General features: G+C 42.5%; 1 protein-coding gene across 2 annotated transcripts in view; it reads left to right on the forward strand.

Moving 5' to 3' along the window:
• Positions 1-25,380, forward strand: part of SPNS2 (sphingolipid transporter 2) — a 184,680-nt gene that overhangs the window by 133,224 nt on the left and 26,076 nt on the right. For both annotated transcript variants that reach the window (XM_029612089.1, XM_029612090.1), the window contains exons 5-11: positions 2,232-2,298; positions 5,124-5,254; positions 6,396-6,548; positions 7,086-7,275; positions 11,644-11,709; positions 20,604-20,702; positions 22,761-22,924. In XM_029612089.1, coding sequence (XP_029467949.1) covers positions 2,232-2,298; positions 5,124-5,254; positions 6,396-6,548; positions 7,086-7,275; positions 11,644-11,709; positions 20,604-20,702; positions 22,761-22,924 — 870 coding nt within the window. The remainder of the gene's footprint in view (positions 1-2,231; positions 2,299-5,123; positions 5,255-6,395; positions 6,549-7,085; positions 7,276-11,643; positions 11,710-20,603; positions 20,703-22,760; positions 22,925-25,380) is intronic.

A 25,380-nucleotide genomic window follows, 5' to 3' on the forward strand; every position in this document is an offset into this window, starting at 1 on the left:
CTTGGTCTGACCCTGCATGGCAAGTTCTTATGTTCTTATAATTTTCCCGGGGCCCTAGCACCACAAGGGACGCCCTTGGTGAAAATGAGTGATGTCTCTGAGCCAGCGCTTCAGGGCACCTGGCACTGATTGGGCCCACTCCTTAGTTTCTGCCCCAGGTCCTGGCATGTCAAACACCAGCCCTGCAAGTGCTGGCTTGCCTGTAGGATTTGCAGCCCAACATTTTAATCTTTTTATTGCAGAAAGATTAATTCCACAAAAAAATAAAAATAGAGTGCCATCAATTGGGTAAAATGAAGACACACTCTTCACGTTTACATGGAGGAGCAATAGAGTCAAGGCTAGGGGCTAATGCAGATAAAGATAGATGTGGAACATTTGTTGTGCTCCATTAAACTGATCAGTATCGCACCTAGTATCCACTCATCGTACTTTACTTTAATCACTACCGTACATTATCTTGTTGATTGTACAGTGCCACAAATTGGCGTTGGGGAATCTTCTGTGTGAGTAAGGGAGAGTTCACCACTAAATCCATCAGCTGTATTCTAAGAGAAAACATATTAAATGTATTTATTTATTTAATCTCTTTCGTATTAGATCTTTTCTAATGATGCCCAAGATGGGTTTACAAGTGAACATAAATAAATACTTTAAAACAATAAATACATAAAACCATACAATCCATGCAGGAATACAGAATTACACTATCCACATTACAGAGCAAATCAGCAAAATATAATAAACAACTTAGTACTAACTAAGGGGGTCATTTTCTATTGCTTATCGTGTGCGATAAGCGGCTATCGCACATGAAAAGTCCCTTTTCATGTGCGATAGCTTGCCGGGGGCGGAGTCGGGGCGGCGAGGAGGTGACGCTGCGATGTCTTCGCTGGCGGCGATAAGGTAAGCATCGTTATCATCACCAGTAGCACGCCCAATAGCACCACCTTTCATGATGGCACTATTGGGCTGCGAAAGCCGGCAGCGATACCGCGGTGATGCGATGGCTGCCGGCTTTCAAAGGCCCGCCCCCTGTTTTTGCTGGATTCACCATTCTGCATTAGAATGGTGAATCCAGGCCTAAGGTAGATGTTGACTAAATTTTTTGTATCAGAAGTTATAAAGACAAGATTATTGTGATATCCTGTTTTACGCCTAATCATTACACAAGTTACTTCTTTACATACACTGGCAAATTCACCCCCACATAACCTTGGTGAATACAATATGTGTATTAAGCTTAGCATTTAGTTTTCCTGCTTTGCTTTTAGTTTGAATTGTCTTCATATTGCCTAGTACACAATCTAATTGTGTGAACCACCAAAGTCTTGTGTTTTCACAATATCTGACCCCCATATTATGAGGTTACAGACAGGGCGGGCTCACAACACTCATGCAAAATAAATTCCTTCTAGCAGACCGTTTCCTTAGCAGAAGGGAGCAAAATGAACTGACTTCCTACCAGGAAAACCTGGATAGCTCTCTTATCACCAATTAGCTAAAAGCAGCTGGACTGGAGTGATAGCAAACTAGTTCCTAACACACAGAGAGGTCATTGTAAACAAAGATTATGGCATGTTTCTTAGCTTTCCAAGATGTGCCCACTGGCACCACTGAAGGACCCCAGAGGACTTACATTGGGAAACTGCTGCCTGATAAACACCCATCTGTAGATAATTCTCTCCAATCAGAATATCTTTCAAATCTGCTTTGTAATATAATCAGGTTTTTGAAATGCTAGTAGTGAAATTCTAGTAATTATTCAAATATGGCCAAGAATTGATGGAGGATCTTTTGTTCATTGAAAATACAGGAGACAAAACCCCTTTGTAAATCTAGCCTCTGCATTTTATAAAAACAAGTGGTTTTGTGGGTCAGTGAATGGTTGATCAGTGGTGCCTTTTACTTTGCATATCATGGCTTTCTGCCATACTCCCCTTCTTATTGGTTTCCATGGAAAATGTACTTGTGGCAACACGATTATTTAAATTATCATATCTTATTACCCTAGACAGATTAATAAAATTCTGATTTCTTATAGTTTTCCCTTTTAATTTTGTTACTCTTTTGTATGACTTAAATATTTTTTTTTATTTCTGTTCGTTCAAGCCAGAGAAAACCATGACCGCATCATACAGATAATCTGGCTCTATTTTTCTTTTTCTTTCTGCGTACTTCAAGGCTTTATTTCTAGAAATGGCTCAAAAACTGTTGGTCCTTTTTTTCAGTGGTTTGGGATATATCACTGGCTCAAGTGTGAAACAGGTTGCTGGAGATTGGCACTGGGCGCTGCGGGTAAGAGATACTGTTGAATATTTCTTATGGCTGACGGGGCTCAGTAATGTGGTGTACTTTGGGAATGCCTTTCTACTCTTTTCTACTTTTTACATTTCACTGCAAGAAGGTCCCATATGCAGAATATTGTCCCAGTCTTTCTTCCCCCCCATTCCTTCCCTCTCAGGTGAAAGTTACAGAATCCCTGAATCTGACTCTTCTCTAGGAATGTGCACTCATTTGAAACGAAACAAAACGAAACCCTTTAGTTTGTTTCATTTTGCCTTTTGAAATAGTGCAGGCTATTTGCAAACAGTGCATACTATTTCAAAATAATGAAATGAATTGAGAAAAGGGGGCATGCACACCCCCTAACCTCCTCATCAGAAAACTGGAGATTGTGGGACCATGCACAGTTTAGATCTATGTTTAGTAATGTAGTGTTTTGTACATCCATGTCAATAGTTGCTTTTATGAATGTAATAGGCTGTTCCCCACCTTGAACAGTGAATAGAGAGGGATGCAAATATTTAAAAAATAAAAATAAATTAATTTGTTTCACTCGCCTATGTTAGAGGCCTACAGAAGGGGAAAGGAATACAATGACAGATGCTTTATTCATAGTTGTTTCCCAAAATAATTCTGAAAACACAATCCAAAAAATATTTTGATATTTTAAAATATGGGATTGTGTTGCATGGTGCATATCCAATAATTGACTGTAGAGGTCTCCCCTCCATGTTTGGGAAAACATAGACTTCCAGCTGTGTGAGTCAGTGGTTTACAGACTTTTTCTCTCTAGAACTCATTCGAGTTGTGCTAAAAATCACAGGTTCCAAACAAAGTCAGACCACTTCAGATGACATTTTTAACGTGTTCCACTTCATTACTGAATGTCTGAAAAGGGAAGCCCTAATTTTTTGCACGCATTCGGTAGTATTAAATATAATAATGCCCTCTCCAACTTTTGTGTGGAGCTTTCCAATTTCATTGGGAAGAAAAATCTCTTGATGTCTCAGCCATTGCTCAATGGTGACACCTAGTGGCTGGAAGGAGAGTGAACACATACCGAGCTCCAGAGCGAGCCGCAGTCTGTGATCCCCCGGCCAATCACTGTTGCTTTAAAGGCTGGGCTAGGCAGGGTTATACCAGATGGTTACAAATAAAGGCTCCTGGTGCCTTTTGGCCAATACAGGCTGGGACCAACTGGTGGATGTTCAGAGTAGCAGAAGAGAACCATCAGGCCAAAAATACAATTACCTAAATACCCCTCCCCCAAAAAAAAAAGGAGAAAAAGTGTCAGAAAAGGGATCTCAGGATCAAAGACTTTTATTGCATTTCCCTATTCCCTATTATCATAGTCAATAATATATGCAGCTTTCTAAGTAAATCTCATTTATTTGGTGACTGAATACCCGAACATGCTGATATTCACGAGGCCCAGGCAAGCAATCTCTGCAGCTGTCAAGTTTGGGCTGAGATGGAACCTAACAAACCTCTACAGTTTGACCTCGAAGCAAGGGAAAGGCACGTTTTAGAGCAAAAATGTTTCTATTATTTGATCTTTATCAACTGCAAGTATTTCCAGGCTTGGGGGGGGGATGCCTTTCCCTCTTCAGCTGTCAAGAAATCCTGTAAGGATGGTTTCCAGCTTTGAGGAAAAAACACTTTGTTCCAGTTTCCGCTTGTTTTTCTGCACCGAGGCACTCCGTTTCCTTCTATTTTATCCTCCCGGGCCCACGCTAAAACCGAAAAAAAAAAAAAAAAAATTACTGGAAAAGATGTCTTGGAAGAGCTGAGAGGAAGTAGCCAAACACTGCTCGCAGATCTTTGACCTCCGTTGGCATTAAAACCATATAGTTTCTGAGTGAGATACGTGCCTTCACCTTGGCATTCCCTGGCTGGAGGGGGGTGGGAGGAGTTTATGCCAAGACAGCATTTCAGAGGCAGCCCAAAAATTGCCTAGTTTAAAAGGAAGACTTTATTTGTTTTGATCACAGGAACCTGCCTATCTTTTAACGGAAGGTGAAGTCAGGAAGGTCACAGTCAATCAGTCCGTGGTCAATTAGGTTCAAAGAAGTCTTAAGCTAGCCGTTAGCATTTGGGGGGACACGGAAAGTGAAGCTGCATTAGGAGACAAAATGCTAAAATGGCCTTTGTTTGTTCATTTCAGAAATGCCCGAAATGAGAACGTTCTTGCTTGTCATGGGAAGCACTTATTGCATATTAGCTCTTACCCACTGGCACATTCCAAGTCTGGACTGTCCCTGGCAAAAGTACTTCACTGTTACTGTTCAGGAGGAGTCAGAATGAATGCACAGATAGGAGTTTCAGTGTAGCATCAAAGCTCAGCTCCCTCCACCAGCATGAGGCAAAACCATTCAGGAAACAGATGAGAACATTTGCTGGACTGAGGAAGTAAGGCATTCCCAGAGAGAAATGCTGCCATAAATAAACAGAAGCATGACACCTTTTTTATGGCAAATAATGAAAGTTTTGAAAAGTTAAAAAGGCAAGGCACAGCTTTTGACAGAAATGTGGCCCCCATTAGCAACCGACCTGATCATTTAGTAGACAAAATAGTTTCAGAGCAAAATCTATAAGCAATTTGTAAAAACTCCTTGTAGCCCTACCATCTGCGCATGCATCCACCATTCTCCACCCACAACCTCAATACCATCTCTGTCTGATGGTGAGCACTGCCTACTGTCTTTGTTGGGTTACGCAGCCTGGCAGCAGGAAAAGATGTTTTTGGGCGCAGAAAGAGCCCTCAGTGCTGCCAGCTGAAGGTCTTTCAGTGAGGCAGTGGAAACTGCCGTTAATTACAAATTTGCCTTCTTTTCCAGGTATCTCCAGTACTTGGCATGATAACAGGGGTCTTGATCTTAATCTTTGTGCCAGCTGCTAAGCGAGGCCATGCTGACCAGCTGAAGGCCAAGAGTTCCTGGATAAGGGACATGAAGACGCTGATCAGAAAGTAAGGCACTCCATGGAGCACATAGGCTAATGGCACTGTGACATTTAAGGTATATTGAAAATACAGGGACGGCGCATACAACATCACAGAACTTGGTACACACGCTGGTGGCACTGTGGCATGCAGAGCCTAGGATATGGCACAACTGATTTATGAAAGAGTCTCCAATGTTGTGCCTGTGGGGAAAATCATCTCGTCAATGCAAACCCTGGATGGTACACTGGCATATAAACTGATGATACTCTGAGCAATGGTTGTTAGAGAAACAGCAGTCATATTGGCCCAGAACCAGACCATTTTGATGAGGACTAGATGACTAGGAGATTGATGCAATTCCTTTCCTTTTATTTCTAGCTTATGTAAAGTCTATGGGGATGTTAATTAATAAAATTAATCTTTATGAGTGATCTGGCTGTCTCTTAAATGCTATATATCTCATGAAGTAATCTGCAGCCAGACATGCATATAGCATGTCTTCACTGGAACAGTTTAGCGCCCCTCCCCTTATTGAATTCTTTAAAATGAGAGTGCTCCTTAGTGATGGTAAAAATGAGGATGTGAGAAGACCCAGGGTGATGCGAAGGTGCATTTCCATTCCCCCGCCCCCCTTACCAACTGGCCTCTAGGGAGAGCAGTGTTTCTACCGGTCTCTGGTTCTGCTTCCAAGGGCCGTGTTGGAACTGGCAAAGAGACTCCACTGATATGAGCAGTTGTGGTAATACTGGTATATGCATTGGAGCGATTTAAGCGCATGGCTTCTGGTGTTCTACTGAACTCGCGGCAGGCTGCATCTTGTCATTGGTGCTGATCATTGGCTGCCAGCTCCACCAATAAATGAGCTGCTCTTAGGGTTTCACTTAAGCATCTTTCTACTGGACTCTGTAGTAGTCTGAGTATTCTCTAGCCAGGTTCTTTATGGAAGCTGGAAAAGCTGTTGATGTCATCGTTTTAGGGTTCTGCTTAGTTATTGCTCTAATTATACTTTTCCTTCTAATGAGGTGTTAATGGAACAGTAATACGAGATCCTAGGTTGTTTTTTTTTTTCACACCAGCACTAATCCTCTGCTTAAGCCAATATAATGAAATGAATAAATCACCTCCTCTGTTTGTTCCCCACCCCGCCCGTCTCTGTCCTGTCCAGTCGCAGCTATGTGTTCTCCTCACTGGCCACCTCAGCAGTATCCTTTGCTACGGGGGCCTTGGGCATGTGGATACCACTCTACCTTCACAGAGCGCAAGTGGTGCAGAAAACAGTGGAGCCCTGTAGCAATGAGCCCTGCGGCACCAAGGACAGGTAAGGAACACCCCAGCCTTTCGGTAGACTTTCCCAACCAGTGCGCCTTCAGACCTTATCAAGTGTGTCATGGAAAAGTCACCACTGCCTGAGGCCCAGGTCCTTGCCAACCCCTGGGCTCTGCTCTTAGCATCTCACAGCAACAAGCGACACTAGCAGTGGCTCTTAAACGTGCAGGAGCTCCTTTCTGAGCACATGTATAATCATGCGTGTCTCTTCTTCCTAGCTGCAGCATGAATGGGCAGCATGCAGGGCACAGAAAGCTGAGCACCCACTCATTCCCAGGCTGAGTGAGATAGGGAGAGCGTGCACTCTTTCCCAGGCTGAGTGAGATAGGGAGAGCGTGCACTGAGCACTGAATATCCCGACAACTGAATGTCTAGGGGATATTCCAAGAACGGGGTTAAGAAGCACTGCTGTAATCCTATTAATTGTGCAATGCAATTATGTTTTTCATGAGACCTTCCGTACAGTACTTCATCTGATGCCGTTTCCCCAGACAAAACAAAACTCTCCAAAGATTTTTGTTTCCAACAGTTTGATATTTGGAGCGATCACATGCATCACCGGTTTTCTTGGCGTGATCACCGGAGCTGGAGCTACAAAGTGGTGCCGACTTAAGACCCAGCGGGCCGACCCCCTCGTCTGCGCCGTTGGCATGCTGGGATCCGCCATCTTCATCTGCTTGATCTTCGTCGCCGCGAAGAGCAGCAGCTGGGGAGCATACGTAAGTAAACTGTGCAGCGTGCGCCCTCAGAGGTGGAATCCAACCCTGAATGCTCTGCGGCAGGGCTCGCACAGTGGGCCTTCCCTTGCAGAATCTTAGGAAGGGTACATTCCGTTTGGTCCAAATTTGACTCATCTGGGACCTTCCTTCTCCCCTGCTTGATTTTTCCCGGGGGGGGGGGGGGAGAGTTCAAGTTTTAACCTGCCACTGGAAACCTCATCAAAATTTCACATGTCGGAAGGTTTCATGAACTTTCATGTGAGGATGAATCTGAACCCAAAATGGAAAGGCTTTCATTCTGTCTCCCAGTGCTAAGGAATCTTATTCTGATCTGTTCCACTTTATCCATTCTGACTTTACACCTTGTCAGGACACACAAATACAAGCAAAATTTCTAGCAACCATAACTCTTGACCCTCAACACGCACAGAAAACTCTCACATTTCCACAGAAGTAACCCAGAAATTCACTATCCAGCTTCAGCCGAGCCACAGTGCCTCACCATCAGCAAATAAAAAGCAAGTGCAACTGGTTTACTATACAAATACCAAGAATAATTTAGAGGTTGATATTCAAAAGCCACTTAGACGGAAAACTAAAACGTTATCCTCCTAAATGGCAAAACGGCGACATTCATCACCATATGCGACTACATATGCTGCATAAATCTGTGGCGGGCCAGAAGCAGGCGGGACGGAGGCGTTTCCAGGAGGACTGGAGTTAGCCGCATAAGTTTTGTGGCTAATTCTGGTCACACCATAGGGCTGTCCTAAAGTTATATACTTATCTGGCTGACTTTAAGATAGCCGGGCATATTCAGCAGCAGTGCCGCACTGCTGACTATCCTGGTGAAGTTAGCTGGATAGGTGTACTCTGCTATCTTAACTAGCTGCCTGGCAGCTGAATATCAGCCCTGAAGTGAATTTCATTTGCTTTGACCAGTGTGAAATAAATTTAGTATAACCCAGCTCCAATCCAGCACTTTGTAGTAAACTATTAGTGAATTCTGGTGAGCAGTTAAAAAGATTCTGAAGATAACTTTGAAAGTTCAGAAAAATAGTGCTTTACTGTATGTAAGGCTTGCTCTTATGTGCATATTTTTTTCCATTTTCAAAAGTGTGTGTGCGTAATCTCCCCCGCAAAAGCTCTATGCACAAATTAGCAGGTAGCTTTGGTGGGATAGTTTTCGAAACAGAAAGCATGCGTGTGCTTTCCCTTTTAAAACTGGGTTAGAATAAGTGCATTGAAATCTTTATTTAGCTATAAATGAAGGGGTTGAGAGCACATGAAAGAAAGAGGGGAATTTATGCAGCACGGTCTTCCCAGCTCTTCAGCTCCTCAAGCTCCCTTCTGCGGACGCCTCTGCTGTAGCCACTGTGAGAGCAGAAAGGTCTTTCTATCTTGTGATTAAGGATGGCAAACCAGCAAACCTGATGCGCTTTGCTTGTGCGGTCTCTGTACTCTGCTTCTGCTGTGAGAGCCTTTCAGGAAGGGGCACTGGAAAATGGTGCTTTCTACAGATTTAGTGAGAAACCCAAACTCATAATCCTAGGGGTTGGCATAGAGTCATAAATGCAGTTCAATAAGTATTGTGAAAAAATGGCTAGCCAAGAGTATCTCGGAGGCTTTTTCTTCTTTGTAGAAAATCTAAGTCAAGATATTTCCTAGCACACACCCCCCAATTGTTTTCTGACTTCTGGGGATAACCCTTGAATGTTAGCCACAAATATGTTGCATTAGTCCAGTCAAAATGTATTGCCTGAAAGTTCGACGGCATGTTTGCTGGCCTTTGTGGCTGCATGTTTGTTTAAGAGGATCAACTTTATTCAGAAAGCACACAAGAGAAGCTCGTCACCCTCCATCCTAAAAAGAATTCCCACTGAATAAAAGAAGCCTCCACTCCCGTGAGCGCCAGCTGTGTTCAGAATGCACAGAATAAACACCTGCATAATACCTTTGAAACATTTATTAGCTTTGTAAAACTACCATGGCATTGTGGACTGTCATTTAGCTGAGAATGCATATGACACAATGAGGACCGGTAATACTACCACATCAAGAACTCCACAGCAACGTTCTTCAAAGAACTACAGGACAAAACCTCTCATCCACATGCAGAAACAATGCACACAGGTAGAAAAGGGCACACACAAATCAGCATAAACTCCTCAGTACCCGGGAGACCTACCAGCCTGCCTTAGCCAAGCAGAACAATAAATTGTGTAACTTCAAAAGTATCCCTGAAACACTTTGCACATGGTAAGCAACATCGTAGCTGGAAAAATTCCAGTGGGGGAAAAAAAAAAATTCCGAGCAGTCCATTGTAAAGGAATGAGTGGGAGGCTTATAAAAATAACCTGTTCGGGTGGGAACCATGGCCAAGATCAAAGGTGACTTTAAAAAGTTAAGGGAAAATGGCATATCCCCCCATGCGCTTAAGAACACATAACTCAGCTTGTTATATGTTTTATAAAATAGAGAAATATAAATTATTATTCGACGCAATATCATATCGTGTAGAAGACAAAAACAGAACAGCAGCAGTCTGTGCATCACGAACATAACAACCATGCAGAGCCCGTCTAAACAAACCAAATGTTCCTACCAAGCAGTCCACCCTATCCACTGTGCATTAAAAAGAAAACTCTGTTCTTCTCTAGTTTCTTCCCAGCATGCACGGCTGAACAGGACATTACATTTTTTAATTGCCTTTTTAAGTGCAAGTGTTTTAAAGTTTGGCTTCTTTGAAACTTATTGGTTGGGTCCTTGATCCAGCATGACATGTGCTAATGCTGGAAAGCTAAGGCTAGTCAGCGGCCGGGCAGATTGCGGCTACCACAAGGCTACCGTGGTTCTGTGCTATTGCAACCCTGCTCCATTCGTCCCACCATCAGCCTACGCTGCCTGTGACAATCAAATATGGTGGAGTCACAGAGCACCTGAAACCTTCTTTTCTGGGCTTCATAAAAATAAATAAATAATTCCCTTCAGAGCTCTTCTACATTCTTCCAATTGAAATCTGTTCTGAGTCAAATAGCAGCAAAGTGGAAGAATTGCAGGAACAACCTTGTTTTTCATTCCACCCCTCTGTAGTAAATACAATATAAATATATATATATATATATATATATGTGCTTTATATATAGTCAAAAACATAAATAGTAGATTATATATTGTAAAGCCTATTCGCTGTTGTTATGTTCTGTGTAAGCCGATATGGTGTTCCCAACGAATGTTGGTCTAGAAAAACTTTAAATAAATAAATAAATAATAAATAAATATATAGTAGAGGGATACTAAAGTATTCTTGTGTAACAGTAACAGATATAATCAGTGCACAATCATGCACTAATATACCAATGTATTAGCAAAATAATTGTTTAATAACTTCATTTTTTTCAATATGTAGTAATCACATATATACATTTCTATTGCACCCTAAACTAAAACTAATAAAACTCATGACATGGCATGCAATGAAAGGTACTCATAAAATCCTTTTTAAATATCACTAAACAGAATACATAGTCAACACATATGTAAAAAAAAAAAAAAAAGTCTCTTGGAATCCAAAAGCCAAATTTCACAATGGTTTGTGACAGGGAACAAGGTAAGATCCACCAAAAGTAATTCCTAGAAAGCTGATGCAAGCAATAGTAATGGAGTGATATACACAGGCTGGATTTAGGCACAGGCAATGCGGGCATCTGGCTCCGGGCCAAATTCGTCCGGACGTCGAAGCGTCACCGCCGCTGCCATGCCCTCTATCAGAGGCCGCCTCCATGGCACCAGTCCTCTGCGCCAGCGGCGCCAGCTCCAGGACGCGGCAGCGACTGGTTATTAAGAAAGATCAGCGCGGGGCCTTAAGCAACCCCTCGCGTGCTGATCAGTCTGTAACCATGAAAACCTGTGCAAGGGGCATGGAAACCCACCCAGGTCTTGTCAGTGGGCGAGGGCTGCGCAAGGTCCCGAGCTGAAGTTTCTTAATCTTTAGTCACTGCTGCAATCTGAAGTCCAGAAGGAGGGTGGGAGAGAAGGCCTGGGACAGGAGGGATCGTTCCCAGGGGGAGGGGGAGGAGGATTAACTTCTCCCCCCTCCTCCCCAACCTCGTTGCCTATTGAGTGCATGTCACCTTGATCTGGCCTTGAGTATATGTCTATATATTCATATATATATATAACTTTTTTAGGAGAGACATAAAGAGTTTATACGTAGAAAATATTAAATTTATGTTAAAGCATCCATGTTCTTTCTACTTAAAATGTTACTAAATTCCTAGGCACAGACACAGGAATAAAACATATGAGCAAAATAATTTATGATATTAACTGGGTTTTTTTTCCCTTTGGGTTATTTTTAAATGACAGATTTGCATATTTGTGGGAGAAACCCTTCTGTTTTCCAACTGGGCCATAACAGCCGACATGCTAATGGTGAGTCTGAACTGTGAAAGATTTTCTAGCTTCTGACGTCTTCAGAAAGATCTTTCTTTATAATTTGTTTGCATTTTGCATATTCCTAAAGGCCTTCACTCTCTTCTGGCAGTAGGCAGAAATCACTTTTGTAGTGGTTTCTTTTAATAACATTATAAAAACTCGACAGGGCAAGCATGAAGGCCAGGTGGGAATCCTGTGTTCTGGCTGGCCTTCGTCCAGCTCCTTTGAAACACACAGAACATGCACTGCAGTTTGATTTTACGTTAGGAATGTCAGAGGGAGGGTTATAAGAGCATATTTCTTCCACTTAATGGCTCATTGAATTAAGAGATTCTCACTGGAGCATTAACGACAATCAAATGCCCTTCACATTATCACTTTAACACTTATCTGTTGGAATTGTCAATACTGTCTCGTTTGTTTAAAAGTGTTTGCTACCTGCCTTTTCAAAGTAGTCTGGGGCAGGATACAATAAAACATATATAATTTCAATAAAAAACAATATAAACAATTGCGTACAAAACATATATCTCAGATTTTTTTAAAACCTCAAGGAGAAGACAAAATAATATTTAGCCTTAAGCATAAAAGTGTAATAAGGATTTACAATAGATGGGATGTAAAATAGCTTATGTTGGAAGGAAAAATGCGGGAGTCACTTGGAGGCGTGTAACTGCATTTGGAGAAGGCCAAGGAGTGCAGGAACTCAAATTCAAATATATGAGAGGGAGGTTATCTAAAGGGTGGAGATATCCTTTGCATTCTCTCTCAGCTTGGGATAGGATGAGAGTGATAGGCTTAAGTTACCATTTAGAAAGGTGAGTAAATCAAAACCTCATGCAGGATCCGTTTTACCTAATGTATCACAGACATATGTATGTCTAGTCTGCTTATAGACAGAAGAGGACTGGTCCAGGGATTCAGACAGAAGACTTAGTATGATTCCCAGGACCAAATTCTGCTCCTCAAGCCGGCAGCGGATGCTATTAAGGGGGTGTTTCTATTTAGCTTTATGCTGACTGCCGGGTTCCTGCATTAGAAATTATGTATTAGGGATCCGCTGTCATTTGAAAGATGACATAAAAACATTAACGACATTTGATATTTTGTTTCATATCGTTGACAGGAAACCCCTATCTTCCCTCCCCCAAAAATGTTCATTCAGTTTCGTTTTTGGGTTTTAGCATGCATTAAATGGGTTTAGTGCACACTAAAATAATTTAGCATGTGCTAAACTGAAAAAAAAAACAAAAAATGAGTCCCCCTCCCCGATACGAAACAAAAAACGGACATGAAACATTTTGCTGCACAGATCCCTATTATGCGTGCTTTAGTACTTCGCAGTGTCCACAGTGGCTAGACTCAAAGACAATGATTACATGATCCCTGACCAAGAACTGCTATTGCAATGCTGGATCTAAAGTGAGGGAGAGGCATAGAAAACAAGGGGATACCCAGGGCAGCTGCAAAACAAATCTCATGGTGCCAGATCCCAGCACTGGTTCCAACTGCAAGGCAAAAGCTAAAATTTACCATAGGAAAAGGTTAGGTTAGACATGAGCAAGAACTTTCTGCCTGGGCATATAGCTAAGTGGCAGAACTATTCACCTGGCAAGGGGGCGGAATCTGGGCATTTGAAGCAGCCTAGGCAAAGGTCTGTATGGGATTTGTTAGGTAAAGCGGTTCCTGCATGAGGATCTTTCCAAATCCAAGCTGAAGGTGAGTTACAATTTCAGGTACAATCGGAAGGTCCCTGCTCCAGGGAGCTTACAGTCTAAGGACCTCATTTCCTAAGCATTTTTCCCATAGACATAGAATGGGAGAAAAACCTTAGCAAACCAGGCCCTAAGTTTGTAGCTGAGGTAATGAATGGTAAAGTGACTTGCCCAAGGTCACAAGGAGCATCAGCAGGAATCCTGGCTTCCCTAGTTCCCAGCTCGCAGCTCGAACCGCTAGGCTGCTCCTCCACACCTGATCGTCTTCCAGCACTTTGTGTGATTCTGACTGTTGAGTTGTAGATGCACTTTGGGCTATTAACAGACCACTTAATATATTTTGGAAGCATTGAGGTGATGTTTTAGCAGTGTCTTTCTCCCTAATGCTCCCTAAAATTTAAGCAAGGAAAAGTAATTGTAGTTTAAATATCTTTAAAAAGTAGTTTAACTATCTTAAAAAAAAAAAGTCCTTGTGTTCTCGTCATAGCCAATATGGTTTAATTACAACTCCATGGTCTGGTGTACTCCGTAGGGATATGCATTCCGTTTTGAACGAATGCGCAATCCGCAACGTATAGATCCCTATTCGTTGCATTCATGGGGTCCCAAAACGAATGGCGAACCCCCACGAATGCAACGTATCATTAACGAATAAAACCCCCACCCTCCTGACCCCCCCAAGACTTGGCAAAATCCCTGGTGGTCCAGCGGGAGTCCTGGAGTGATCTCCTGCACTCGGGCCATGTGACAGGGGCTGACCAATGGCACCGGTAGCCCTGTGACATAGTAAGGGCAAAGGCTATCGACGCCATTTTGAATACCGGCAGCCAACGGCCCGAGTGCAGGAGATTGCTCCAGGACCCCCGCTGGACCACCAGGGATTTTGCCAAGCCTACCATGTGACAGGGGCCGACCAATGGCATCGGTAGCCCTGTGACATAGTAAGGGCAAAGGCTATCGGTGCCATTTTGAATACCGGCAGCCAACGGCCCGAGTGCAGGAGATCGCTCCAGGACCCCCGCTGGACCACCAGGGATTTTGCCAAGTCTTGGGGGGGTCAGGAGGGTGGGGGGTTGTAGTTAATTCAATTTAAAGGGTTAAGATGGGGGTTTTTTCAACTTTAATGGGAAATGAATACCATATGTAACTAATGGATGAATCGGGATCCCCTGAAAACAGATGCAATGGATTTGGGTCCCAACGAATATGAATACCGAATCGGATGAATCCGTCCCTGCTGCACATCCCTAGTACTCCGCGCCCTTTCTTGTGTCTCAAGAACAGAAAAGAGATTGCAAATTGCCAACTGGGATTTGCATTGAAGCTGAAGAGAAAGTCATGTAGGCAAAACTCTAAATAAAAGAGACCCTTCCAATTGATTTTGCAAAACTTCATTATTGCTTCTATTGACTTTTTAAACAAAATGTTTCAGTGTAGAATATTCCAGATACATTTTATACAAATTAACAGAATATAAATGAGCGTACTGCCTTATGTTTAGTAGCTGATAGAGGGAACTATGAGATCAGTCCTTACAGGTTAATGCAACCTTATTGGCCATTCTGTCAGATGTTTCTGTCACAGCTATACCTTACAAGATGAAAGGGTAGTCCATTGGTTAAAGCACGGATTTAGGCATGGAGGGACGTCTTGGATTTCTGGAGTTTTGGAACATGGAGTAAATTATTTTATTGCTAGGTTCCTGAACTCACTCAGCCATAATTGGATAATCATCATTGCAGGGGTTCAATTATGAAAACAAAAATATAGAAGTACTAAAAATACCAATGAGGAACAATCAAAACAAGTGATAAATCATTTTAAATAAATGTGAAAATCCATCTGCAGACTCCTGGAGCTTGATGCAAACTAAACTATGATACAAAAAGAAAATCTTTAGAAAGGGACTGTCATAAATGCATTCGTTAAGGAACATCCCCTGTTGTAATCATTTGAACCAAACAGTGAAGAAGAATCTTGATTTTGTTGGCTCGAACCACACGCCAAATTAGTTTCAAAGTTTAGGTGTGGCGGCTTTAAATTCGTTTCAGATTTCACACTCTTTTAGAGACACTGAATCTGATGCAGAAAATGGCACTGGAGTTAGGGCCGAGAGGCATGCCCAAGCAAGATCCAGAGGGTCATGCTACTTACTGCTACAAAGAGAAACCAAGAGTGCACCACAAGTAATGTTCTAAGCTTGGAAGAGCAAATTACATTTTTGTGGCTTGCTGGTCCCGTCAGCAGTCAGCTAGGGCCCAGGCAGCTGCACCACTAAACGTGTATGTAGCGCTCCAAAGTGTACGTATTACAGACACTCTCTGGTCTGTGGAACTTACAGTCTGGTCAAGACGTGAGATAGCACTGGGGGGTGGGGGAATCGAGGAAAAGAGTAAAAGTCTCAAAGGTGGGTTAATAAGCGGAGTTTAATGGAAGACAGGGACCATTTTATGTAAAGCTGTGAGAACTGAATCCTTGCCCCACACACTCTATGTGGGGCTTTCTTAATGTGCGTATGGCGCCCACAAAGGGGACGCTAATTAGGGGGTCGCGTTAGCAAGGAGGCGCTAAGGTCGTGCAAGCGACCCTAGCGCCTCCTGGCTAGCGCGACCGCACGGTTACCGGCGGTCTGCCGGTTATGAACATGGACGCCGATAAACTTGGCGTTGGTTTTCATAACCGCAGTCCACCGGCTATGAAAATCGTTTTCATAATGCGGCCGGCCGGTTATGAAAACCGGCGCTGAGCATATCGGCGACAGTCTTCAAAGAGGCCGGCAGAGGGTTTCTTTTTCTTTTTTTTAAACTTTTAAAGAAGTACAGAAAAGCAGTTTTTTCTGCTTTTCTGTACTTTTTTCAGTGTGCTCAGCTATTAACGCCTGCCACAGACCAGAGAGTGTGCGTTTGCATGTGATGTGCGCTATCTCATTCACTCCGCGTCGGACGCGCATTAAATAGACGCTAATCCCGCCATTGCGTTAGGGGGTGGGGGCAGCAAGAGAAACCCTTCTCACTGAATGGCAACACATTTGCAGAATCTTTGAAACGCAGCGCTTCCTGTGGTCTTCCTGCAGCACCTTTGACCTTCACTTTCTGCAGTAGTGTCAACACTTTGGAAAACACAAATGGCCATATTCCCAGAAGCACATTTGCTCCCAAAGCACTGCAGTTTGTAATTGTGGTTTTTCGATTCTCCTTATAATTCAATGTGATGGGGAGCACTGAGGGAGCTCTTAGGGGAATGCTAATTACAAAACAGGTTTTATCAACTAGGTTTGCAAATTGCCTGCAAAATCACTAAAACCCAAAGTAGCACTAAAGTTGTCTGGTAAGGCTGGTAATGAGCTTGATGTGGTGCAGCTGACAGCGTGCACTTCAGTGGTGTCTTAACTGAATAAAAATGTATTTTGCAGGACTTGAAAAGCTGAATGTTGGGTTTTCTGTGTTGCTCCACTCATGAGAGTTGTTGCAGACACTGGAAGACATTTTCCAGGATTGTAAGAAGTAGGGATGCAGAACTGAGGCAGCCGTCCAATCATAATAGAGTCTAGGGATATGCAGGCAAAATTATGTTTGCTTTGGTTTGGTTATTTTGTTTTCCAGCCTATTTTTTTTTTTTGGCCAAACTTCATTTTGGATAGGGGTTTTGTTTGTTTTTTCAGATTTTTCATTTCAGAGAATAGCGGGCACTATCTGCCAAAATGAAAAATCTGAAAATTTTTTGGGTTTTTTTTGCAGGCTTTTCAATTCTTTTTGAATTTCATGAAATAAAATGAAAATGGCTCCATTTGGTGTGGGATGCACATTAATTTTAAACAAATGCACATCCCTAATAGGGTCACATCTTGTATTAAGGACTGAGTTTTCAAAAGCACATACTGCGTAAACTTCCATTTTACATGTGTATATAGGTCTTTTGAAAATGACCCCAGGATTGTACATGTAAAAGTATGCATAGAAGCAATTTCAAGCATACCTGGGGGTGGAGTTACGGTGGTGAAACCATTTATGTGTATACTTTCTAAAATCAGAAGTACACATATAAATGTACTTGGTGAATATTTACACTGCTTCCATGCAAGGGTAAACGTGCGCCTGTATATGCTACACAAGGGTCTGTGTGTGTACCCGCTAATTTTCACAGAGGACTTACACGCTAGGTCTGCTTTGAAAAGGACATCATTCCAAAGCACTATGTTATAAAATTGGGCTCCAAGAAATTAATATTTAGCAACATTTGTCCGGCTAAGTTTGGACTTAGCCGGACAAATGGCGAGAATTGTAAATTCCTGCTGGCTGGCCACATTTGAGTTATCTGGCTTAAGTAGTTAACCAGATAAAACTTAGCCAAATAACTTGGAGGCAGTTAGTGGGTGTTTCTGGGTGGGGTTAGATTAACTGGCTAACTCCGATATTCACAGTTAGCCAGATAACTTATCCAGCTTGCTCTGGTCATGCCACAGAGTAGTCTTAAAGTTAGCTGGATAAACTTACCCAGCTAACTTTAAGATAGTTGGGTATATTCAATGGTGAGGCTGTGCCTCTGAGTGTCCCGCCTAAGGGCTGGACTTTCTTTCTTCGCACCGGTTTGTGAATCCCGGCGCTAACGGGGGGCCTGCGAAAGCCGGCAGCGATCCACCACCGCGGTGCTATCGCTGCCGGCTTTCGCACCCAATAGCGCCGTCGTAAAAGGTGGTGCCAATGGGCTCGCTACTGGCGGCGATAAGGGGGCCTTACCTTTTCGCCGTCAGTGACGTTTCCACGGCGTCTGGCCCGACACCCCCCCGACTCCTCCTCTTCCGGTGCTGACACCGCCCCGACTCCGCCCCGATCTAGGTATCGCACGCGAAAAGTCCCTTTTCGCGTGCGATACGCTTACAAAATGACCCCCCAAGTCAGCTGGATAAGTTTATTCAGCTAACTTTGCTGGCCAGAGAGCAACTGAAAATGGGCCCCCTAGGTTTTTATTCCCCAAGGCCATTCAGACCGATTCTATTGAATTTTCAAGAATTTGGTTGAAGACTGAAATGCATGTGATGCTGAGGTTTTGAAAACGCTGGAGGTGCCAGCACAGCACAGTACACAAAGAAAGCATGCGATTCTGAGACTCTAGGCACTAGGGATTTTCTGTGGAACAGATTGTGCCAATCTGGATGGAAGGGGACCAGTTTTCCTGACATAGGATGCTTGAATGAAGTTTTGTAGCAGGTGTTCTGTGTGAATGCTGCTTTTTAAAAGGCTCTTTTGGCAATTTCTTATCTTAAAATAGAGATTTCTGAAATTTGTCATTGTAGAAAATAGTAAATGACAAATAAAGGAAGCCAAATCCAATGCCGAAATATGAAATGCAGAAGAGACAACCTGGTAAAAACCACAGAGCCTCTACTGGGAACTTCTGTTATTCTTGTACCACATTTAAATTTGTGGTGATTTGATTTGCAAATTGCTGTAGGTGCTCTGATGGAGTGGCAGTAAAGAAATGTAATTAAAATAAATAATGGGAACACTCCTATAAAATAAAAATTAATTAAAAAAAAAGGATTTTAGGCTACCTATATAAACTAAATGCCTGCAACGTTTTAATCATTGGTCCCCAGGGTCTCCTTCAGCGTTCAGAGTTTCTGTTTGCATTGGCTTTTTGTATTCTGAAAACACCTTCAAGCAGTAGGTTCAGGTTGAGCGGCTCTGGACATAGCCTGCCTCCTCATTAGATAGTGTCCATGTTGAGTTGCCATCTTACATTTTCTGGATGTGATACGGAGGGATTCTGTGTGCAGTCTTCCTGGTCATACTCTTATCTAGATCCGGATGTTTAAAGAGTTTAGAAATGGTTTTATAAATGTTCCTAATAAGAGGGTCCACAGTTTTCTGGTGTCAGTTCTGCAGTGCAGAAATTGGTTGTATGATCCCCAGTTTTGCACTGAGGTCTATGGCCATGTGGAGTTTAGAACAGTTCTAGAAAACCAATCCACATGGGATTCAAAGAGTTTGTCAGTATCATCATTCCTATACACATGCATGTATGAGTGGGTCTGTGTGCGTGTGTTCACATACTTGTAGGTGGTTGAGATCTTAGTTCAGGGAGTAAGTTGGGCAGACTAGATGGGCTTTTATCTGCCATAATATTCACTATTATTTCAATGCTTTATCTCTTTATCACAATAAACTAAATCTTGGCGATGCCCAGCCAGCAGGCAGCCTTGAAGCCATCCTAGGCCTATTGTTTCCCTGTTAGTGCTATTTAGCTAGGAATAATACCTTAAAACAATGGGATTTCACTGTGAAGGTTCCACATAAACAGAGGGCTATGTCTTTGGCACCATTCCATGAAACAGGAAAGGAAATTGTGTCCTTGGCTGCCGTGCAATCAAGCAAGGACAGCACACATGCGTTTCTGGTAGCAGAAGCAACAGACAAAGTGTACTAATAAAACCACGGTCTTCTCCCAACTCTATTTAAAGAAGCGAGGTTCACCAACTACGTGTCACTGACTTTTCCCACACATCCTAAAATGTCTGAGTCAACCAACCTGGAGTCCCTGGTAGCCAGGAACATCCCCCGCTCTGCCACATCCAGTAGTGTGGCTGCCTCACCCCACTTCCCCCTCCCCCCCCTCCCCATCTCTCCAATGTGTGTAACTAGCAGGCATGGTTTGCATTAAGCTCTATTTCAGTGGCAAAATACATTTCCAGCTCTGTAATTTACCACTCTCTTCCCAGCCCAGCAACTGATGTTTATCCTGATGCTAAAAGACAAAAAAAAAAAAATAATAAGTCCCATATAACATGAAGAATTCCTTTCTTGGGTGAAAACAGAATGGGATCCGTGCAGTTTTGTTGCTAGGGTTTCGGTGCAGACAGAAAAGTTTGGGTGATGGTCCAAAATGCTCACGAGAAGAATTGCCAGCTCTTCTGAGAGGCAGAGCCTTTATCATTGATCAAAACTACTGCAATTTTCTAAATTCTCCCTTTAGAAACCCCCCTTTACTTTAGTGAATGTCAGTGACAGCTTCGTTTTCACTCTTCCAGCACTACTAATTCAATGCGGCCTACTCCAGCGTCACCAAAGTGCTGCCCCACAGGTGCATCAAGGCAGCTTAAGTCTTTCATGGCTATTACGGACAAAGGCAGTGTGTCCACCTATACTTCACTTCTCTTTCTCTCTGTTCCATTTCTAGTATGTTGTCATTCCCACGCGTCGAGCGACCGCCGTGGCCTTGCAGAGTTTCACGTCTCACCTCCTGGGAGATGCTGGAAGCCCTTATCTCATCGGATTTGTAAGTGGGGCACGATTTGTACATAATGATCCCTCAGCAGCTGTCTACAAGATAACTGCTCACTGCGCATAATTGTTTACCAGACATTACAGTCAAATAAGTATGTTATTTACCTTAGGCTCACATGAAGTAATGCTGTCCCCATGCAAGTCCATTTAAATACATAGAAACAGAGGTCAATCCAGAAGTGGCAAGCAATACCTTTTTTTTTTTTTTCGACCGCACTAACTTAATACATATGACTAGTCTGCGTGAGTTTTGTTCCCTTCATCAGGTCAGTGCCAAATGAGCTTAGAAGAACGTTGCCTGAATATATGGTCACTTTACAGACCCATAGCAAAGGTGTCTTGAGGAAGTCATTCTAGTCACTGATGTGAGTCGGTTATTCTGTGTAAGAGAAGCATGATGGTGAGCCTCAGTGTCCAAACAGGAGCCAGACCACTGCCCACAACAGGAATTCCAGGAACCATATGGAAAACGTATGGTCACTAAGCAGCAACTCACCTAGGAGTGCCCAGGCTGTGTTGAAGGAGCAGAGACAAAACTAACAGAAACTCTGGTCTTCCTTGCCCTACCTTTTTTTTTTTTTTTAGGTGGCAGAAGGCGGGCTTTAAACAATAGTGTTACAGGAAAATAGTTCCATGTTATATATGTAAACGATTTTTGGGAGCTACTTTCTTACAAGGTAGTCCTAAAATGGTCTCAAAGGTTGGTCCCAAAAGTTAGCTGATGGTATTCCAAATTTAGTAGGCAAAAGTCTAAAAATATTGCGTACATGACCAGAGTTGCCATCACAGCAACTCTGAATGTGCTGGGAGCTGGGCGCGTCTTCTCCCGGCGGCTGTTAGAGGTATGGGGAATTCTGGGTGGGGCAAGAGAGCTTGGGGAGGGTTGACTGGAGGAGGGGGAAGAGTGCGCTCGCCACGCCATTACTTAACAGTCAATTCTTTGATTGCGGAGGGGAGGGCAGGTGTAGGTCTATGGGCCCACTACCTTTAAGTGTTATTTTAGGGGCTTAAGGGAGAGAGAGGGACTCAACCACCAGCAGCACTAGTTATGTCACTGGGGTGGGGTGGATCAGGCCTGTAGGCTCACACTGCAACTTTAAAAAAAAAATTTTTTAACAGCATCAGCACTTCATTGGCTATATCCTTTGAATATAGCTGGCTAAAGGAAAAGTTATCCAGGAAAAGGCTCTAGGACAACTATAACCCTTTTCTTACCAATGTCTACAGTTAGCTGAATAACTGATTCAGCTAACTCGCCTCCACTCCCAAAACGCCCCTTTACTTATTCGATTAGATTTTAGCCAGATAATATTCAAAAGTCGGCATTTAGCCAGATATCTCCAGCTAAATGCCTTAGAATATTGACCTCAAAGTTACTATGCAGAAGATATACAAAATATGTCCTAGCTGATGCTTCTGATCAAAATACAATATAGTGCCATGTCATTGGGGGGGGGGGGGGGGGGGGGGGGGGGGAGGTTAGCTGATCCAGTCCTGGGTTTGACCCAGTGCATGCAAGGTGTTGAAGTCTCGATTTCTATAACAAAAGCAGGAGGACGCCATTTCCAAGGAGGCAGCAGGTTAAATCCAGGACCGACTAGACTAGCTCAGCTCATTCCCCTAGAAATACGGGACCCACAAAATAGGAACCGTTGCATCTTCAGAGAATAATGCAGGCACTGGAGTGGTGATGCGGTCAGCTGGTCTGGTGCAGCATCTCAGGTTAGACTAAAAAAAAAAATTGAGCGGAAAGGAAAAGAATAGGAACAGCCAAAGGCCCTGGCTACAGAAGCCAACAATCCTAGTATATTTGTTCTCATTTCAAATGTCACCTTTGCTCTGAGAAAAACAATACTGACTTAAGTAGTCTGGATCACGCACAGGACATTTGACGCTGAGTAACAAAACACAACCTTTCCAGTTGGAGAACCCCTGCATAGGTTCATTAGGCAACTCTTGGTGAGAACATTATGTGTCTCCGGTAAATTGTATCCTGGCTGACCCAAGCAGCGAGACTTGTGTTTTTGTTTTGTTCTCTTTCTTTCCCCAGATCTCGGACCTGATACAGCAAAGCACCACCGAGTCTGCTCTCTGGGAATTCCTGAGCCTGGGATATGCCTTGATGCTTTGCCCCTTTGTCGTGGTACTGGGAGGGATGTTTTTCCTGGCCACCGCTCTCTTCTTCCTGGAGGACCGGGCCAAAGCCGAGCAGCAGTGAGTAAACCAGACACATGGAAGCATTTTTTTTTTTATGCCAAAATCCAAACAAGAATAAACAATGGGCGTGCCCACCTTTAAAAAATTATGTGCAAGCAATACCATTTTGCATCTTAATGTTTCCACCCCCAGCTCATAGATGCATAGTTTCAATGTCCTAGTGATTTTGTTTTTAATGAAAATTTGCAAGAAGTCACTATTCATTTTGCGAGAACTTACTCTTTTTACCAGATTTTGACTCTTTCACAAGAAAGATTTTGGCGTGAAAGCTTTTGCAGAAAAACACAATGTGGCTCACTAAATCTTGTGCAAATTTTTTATTTTTTTTATTTTCTTGTTTTGCTTCTCCTTCACAGGTTTAGGTTTCCAGCACCATCAGGGTGGGCAGAAACAGATTAGCCTATTTTTTTATTTTTTTTTTACAGCTTAACTTGTATACCATTGAAAAACAGCTTGCAGAATCTATTTTATCATTGTGCTATAACTTTATGTCCATTGTTTTCTGCTAGCTAATTACAGCAATACAGAATGTATAATTTATCCTAAATACTCTGGGAAAAATGTAGCACTCTGTAATTGAAAAATCCTATTCTAACAAACATTCCATAAAGATATCCTGGCAACTTATGTTTTGTGTCTACACCATTAACAAGCTGCTTGCTGCCCAGACTTAAAAAACTCAGTTACAGAACTAAAGAAATACCTATATCTATAAATAATATTAGGAATGTGCTCTCATTTTACAGTGAAATAACTTTTCTTTTTTTGTTTTGTTGCTTCCCATCCAAAATGTCATTTTGTTTCATTTCGGTCACTAACACGAAATGAAACAAAACACAAAATAAATAAATATATAAATAAATGTTTTCCAGGCACATTCCTCTTATATGTATATACATAAAGATAGATAGATACACTACATGGAAAATTAGGCATTTATTTTCGTCAAATGGTGGCAGGCAACCGAGATTATGGAGTCAGAAATACTGCCTCCAAGGGCCAGCATAGTGATCAACAGAGAGGTGTATTCTTCAGGGTCAATGACTGAGAGCAGTTGTGCCTCTGGAGTTCACTAGACTCCTATCAAGGAAGGGCTCCAGGAGCTTTTTACGTTTGAATAAAAGCATCCATTTACAGTTTTTTTTTTATAAAGTCCTGCAGTATAGAAATGTATTTATTTATTTATTTATTTATTTATTTATAACTTTTTTTTATACTGAAGTTCAGGTAACAGAATTACTTATCACTCCGGTTTACATTATAACAAGTAGAAAACAATGACAACATATGTCTTACAATAAACAAGGGAGTGAACAACTTGGATAATATAACATAACATAACTAGGAACAGTAGCAGTATGCACTATTAGAGCGAAACTAGCGCATGGGGAGGGAGGTTTGCTAATGGGGGGGGGGGAAGGAAGGTTCCCCCTCCCCCCCCATTATCGATCAACAGATTTGTAGGTGAGACCTTTTTCTTGGATTACCTTTATGACTAACTTTCAAGAGCTCTCCTCCCTTCATCAGTTCGGCCACTTGTTGCTTGACCTTTTTCTAGTGGTTTTATGAAATGGTCCTAGCTCCTAACAGCACAGAGAAGAGTTTTTAATAGCATCACCATGTCAACTATTGCTCTGCTTCTGGAGTTACTATCTTCTTTAAGGGCAATAGACCTTTCTGGTTTTAGTCATGTGATCTTCTTTGAACCACATGACTCTCCTTATGGGGATATACACATGTATATGTGCATGTGTGTGTATACAGAGCGATATAAATACTTTTATTATTTACCCAGAGCACCATACAAGAACTACTGGTGAAGAACAAAATAACAGAACAGTACAGAATATAAAGGATAGAAATAAACATCATTAGGAGGTCAATATTCAGAGCCTAGATGTTTATCTAAGTTAGTCGGACAGACATATGCGGCTTAGATGGGATATTGAGCAGCATAAATATACTTATTTGTTTAAGTCTAGACCTCCTATTGAGCAGGCTAAGGCTAAATATTGCTACTTGGCTGGATAACTTCTCCAGCTAAGTAGTGCCGCCCCAATCAGCCCATTGCCCACCCACATCTTATCCAACTATCTAGTGGCCAGTGAGTACAACTGGATGTTCAGAGGTTGCTAGATAACCTGATAAGTACTACTTATCCAGCTAGCTACCGTTTCAATATCCACCTGTAGGTATGCACCAATAATTTGCTCACTCATACCTGTTGTAACTAATTACATAAGAACAATTTCTTATGTTCCTATGTTCTTAAGATATGCCATACTAGGTCAGACCAAGGGTCCATCAAGCCCAGTATCATTTCCAACAGTAGCCAATCCTAGTCATAAGTACCTGGCAAGTACCTAAACATTAGATAGATCACAAGCTACTATTGCTTATTAATTACTTTAACAGCAGTTTATGGATTTCTCCTTTAGGAACTTATCCAAATC

The sequence above is a fragment of the Rhinatrema bivittatum genome, chromosome 8, assembly GCF_901001135.1.
Source record: "Rhinatrema bivittatum chromosome 8, aRhiBiv1.1, whole genome shotgun sequence".
Classification (NCBI taxonomy): Eukaryota; Metazoa; Chordata; class Amphibia; order Gymnophiona; family Rhinatrematidae; genus Rhinatrema; species Rhinatrema bivittatum.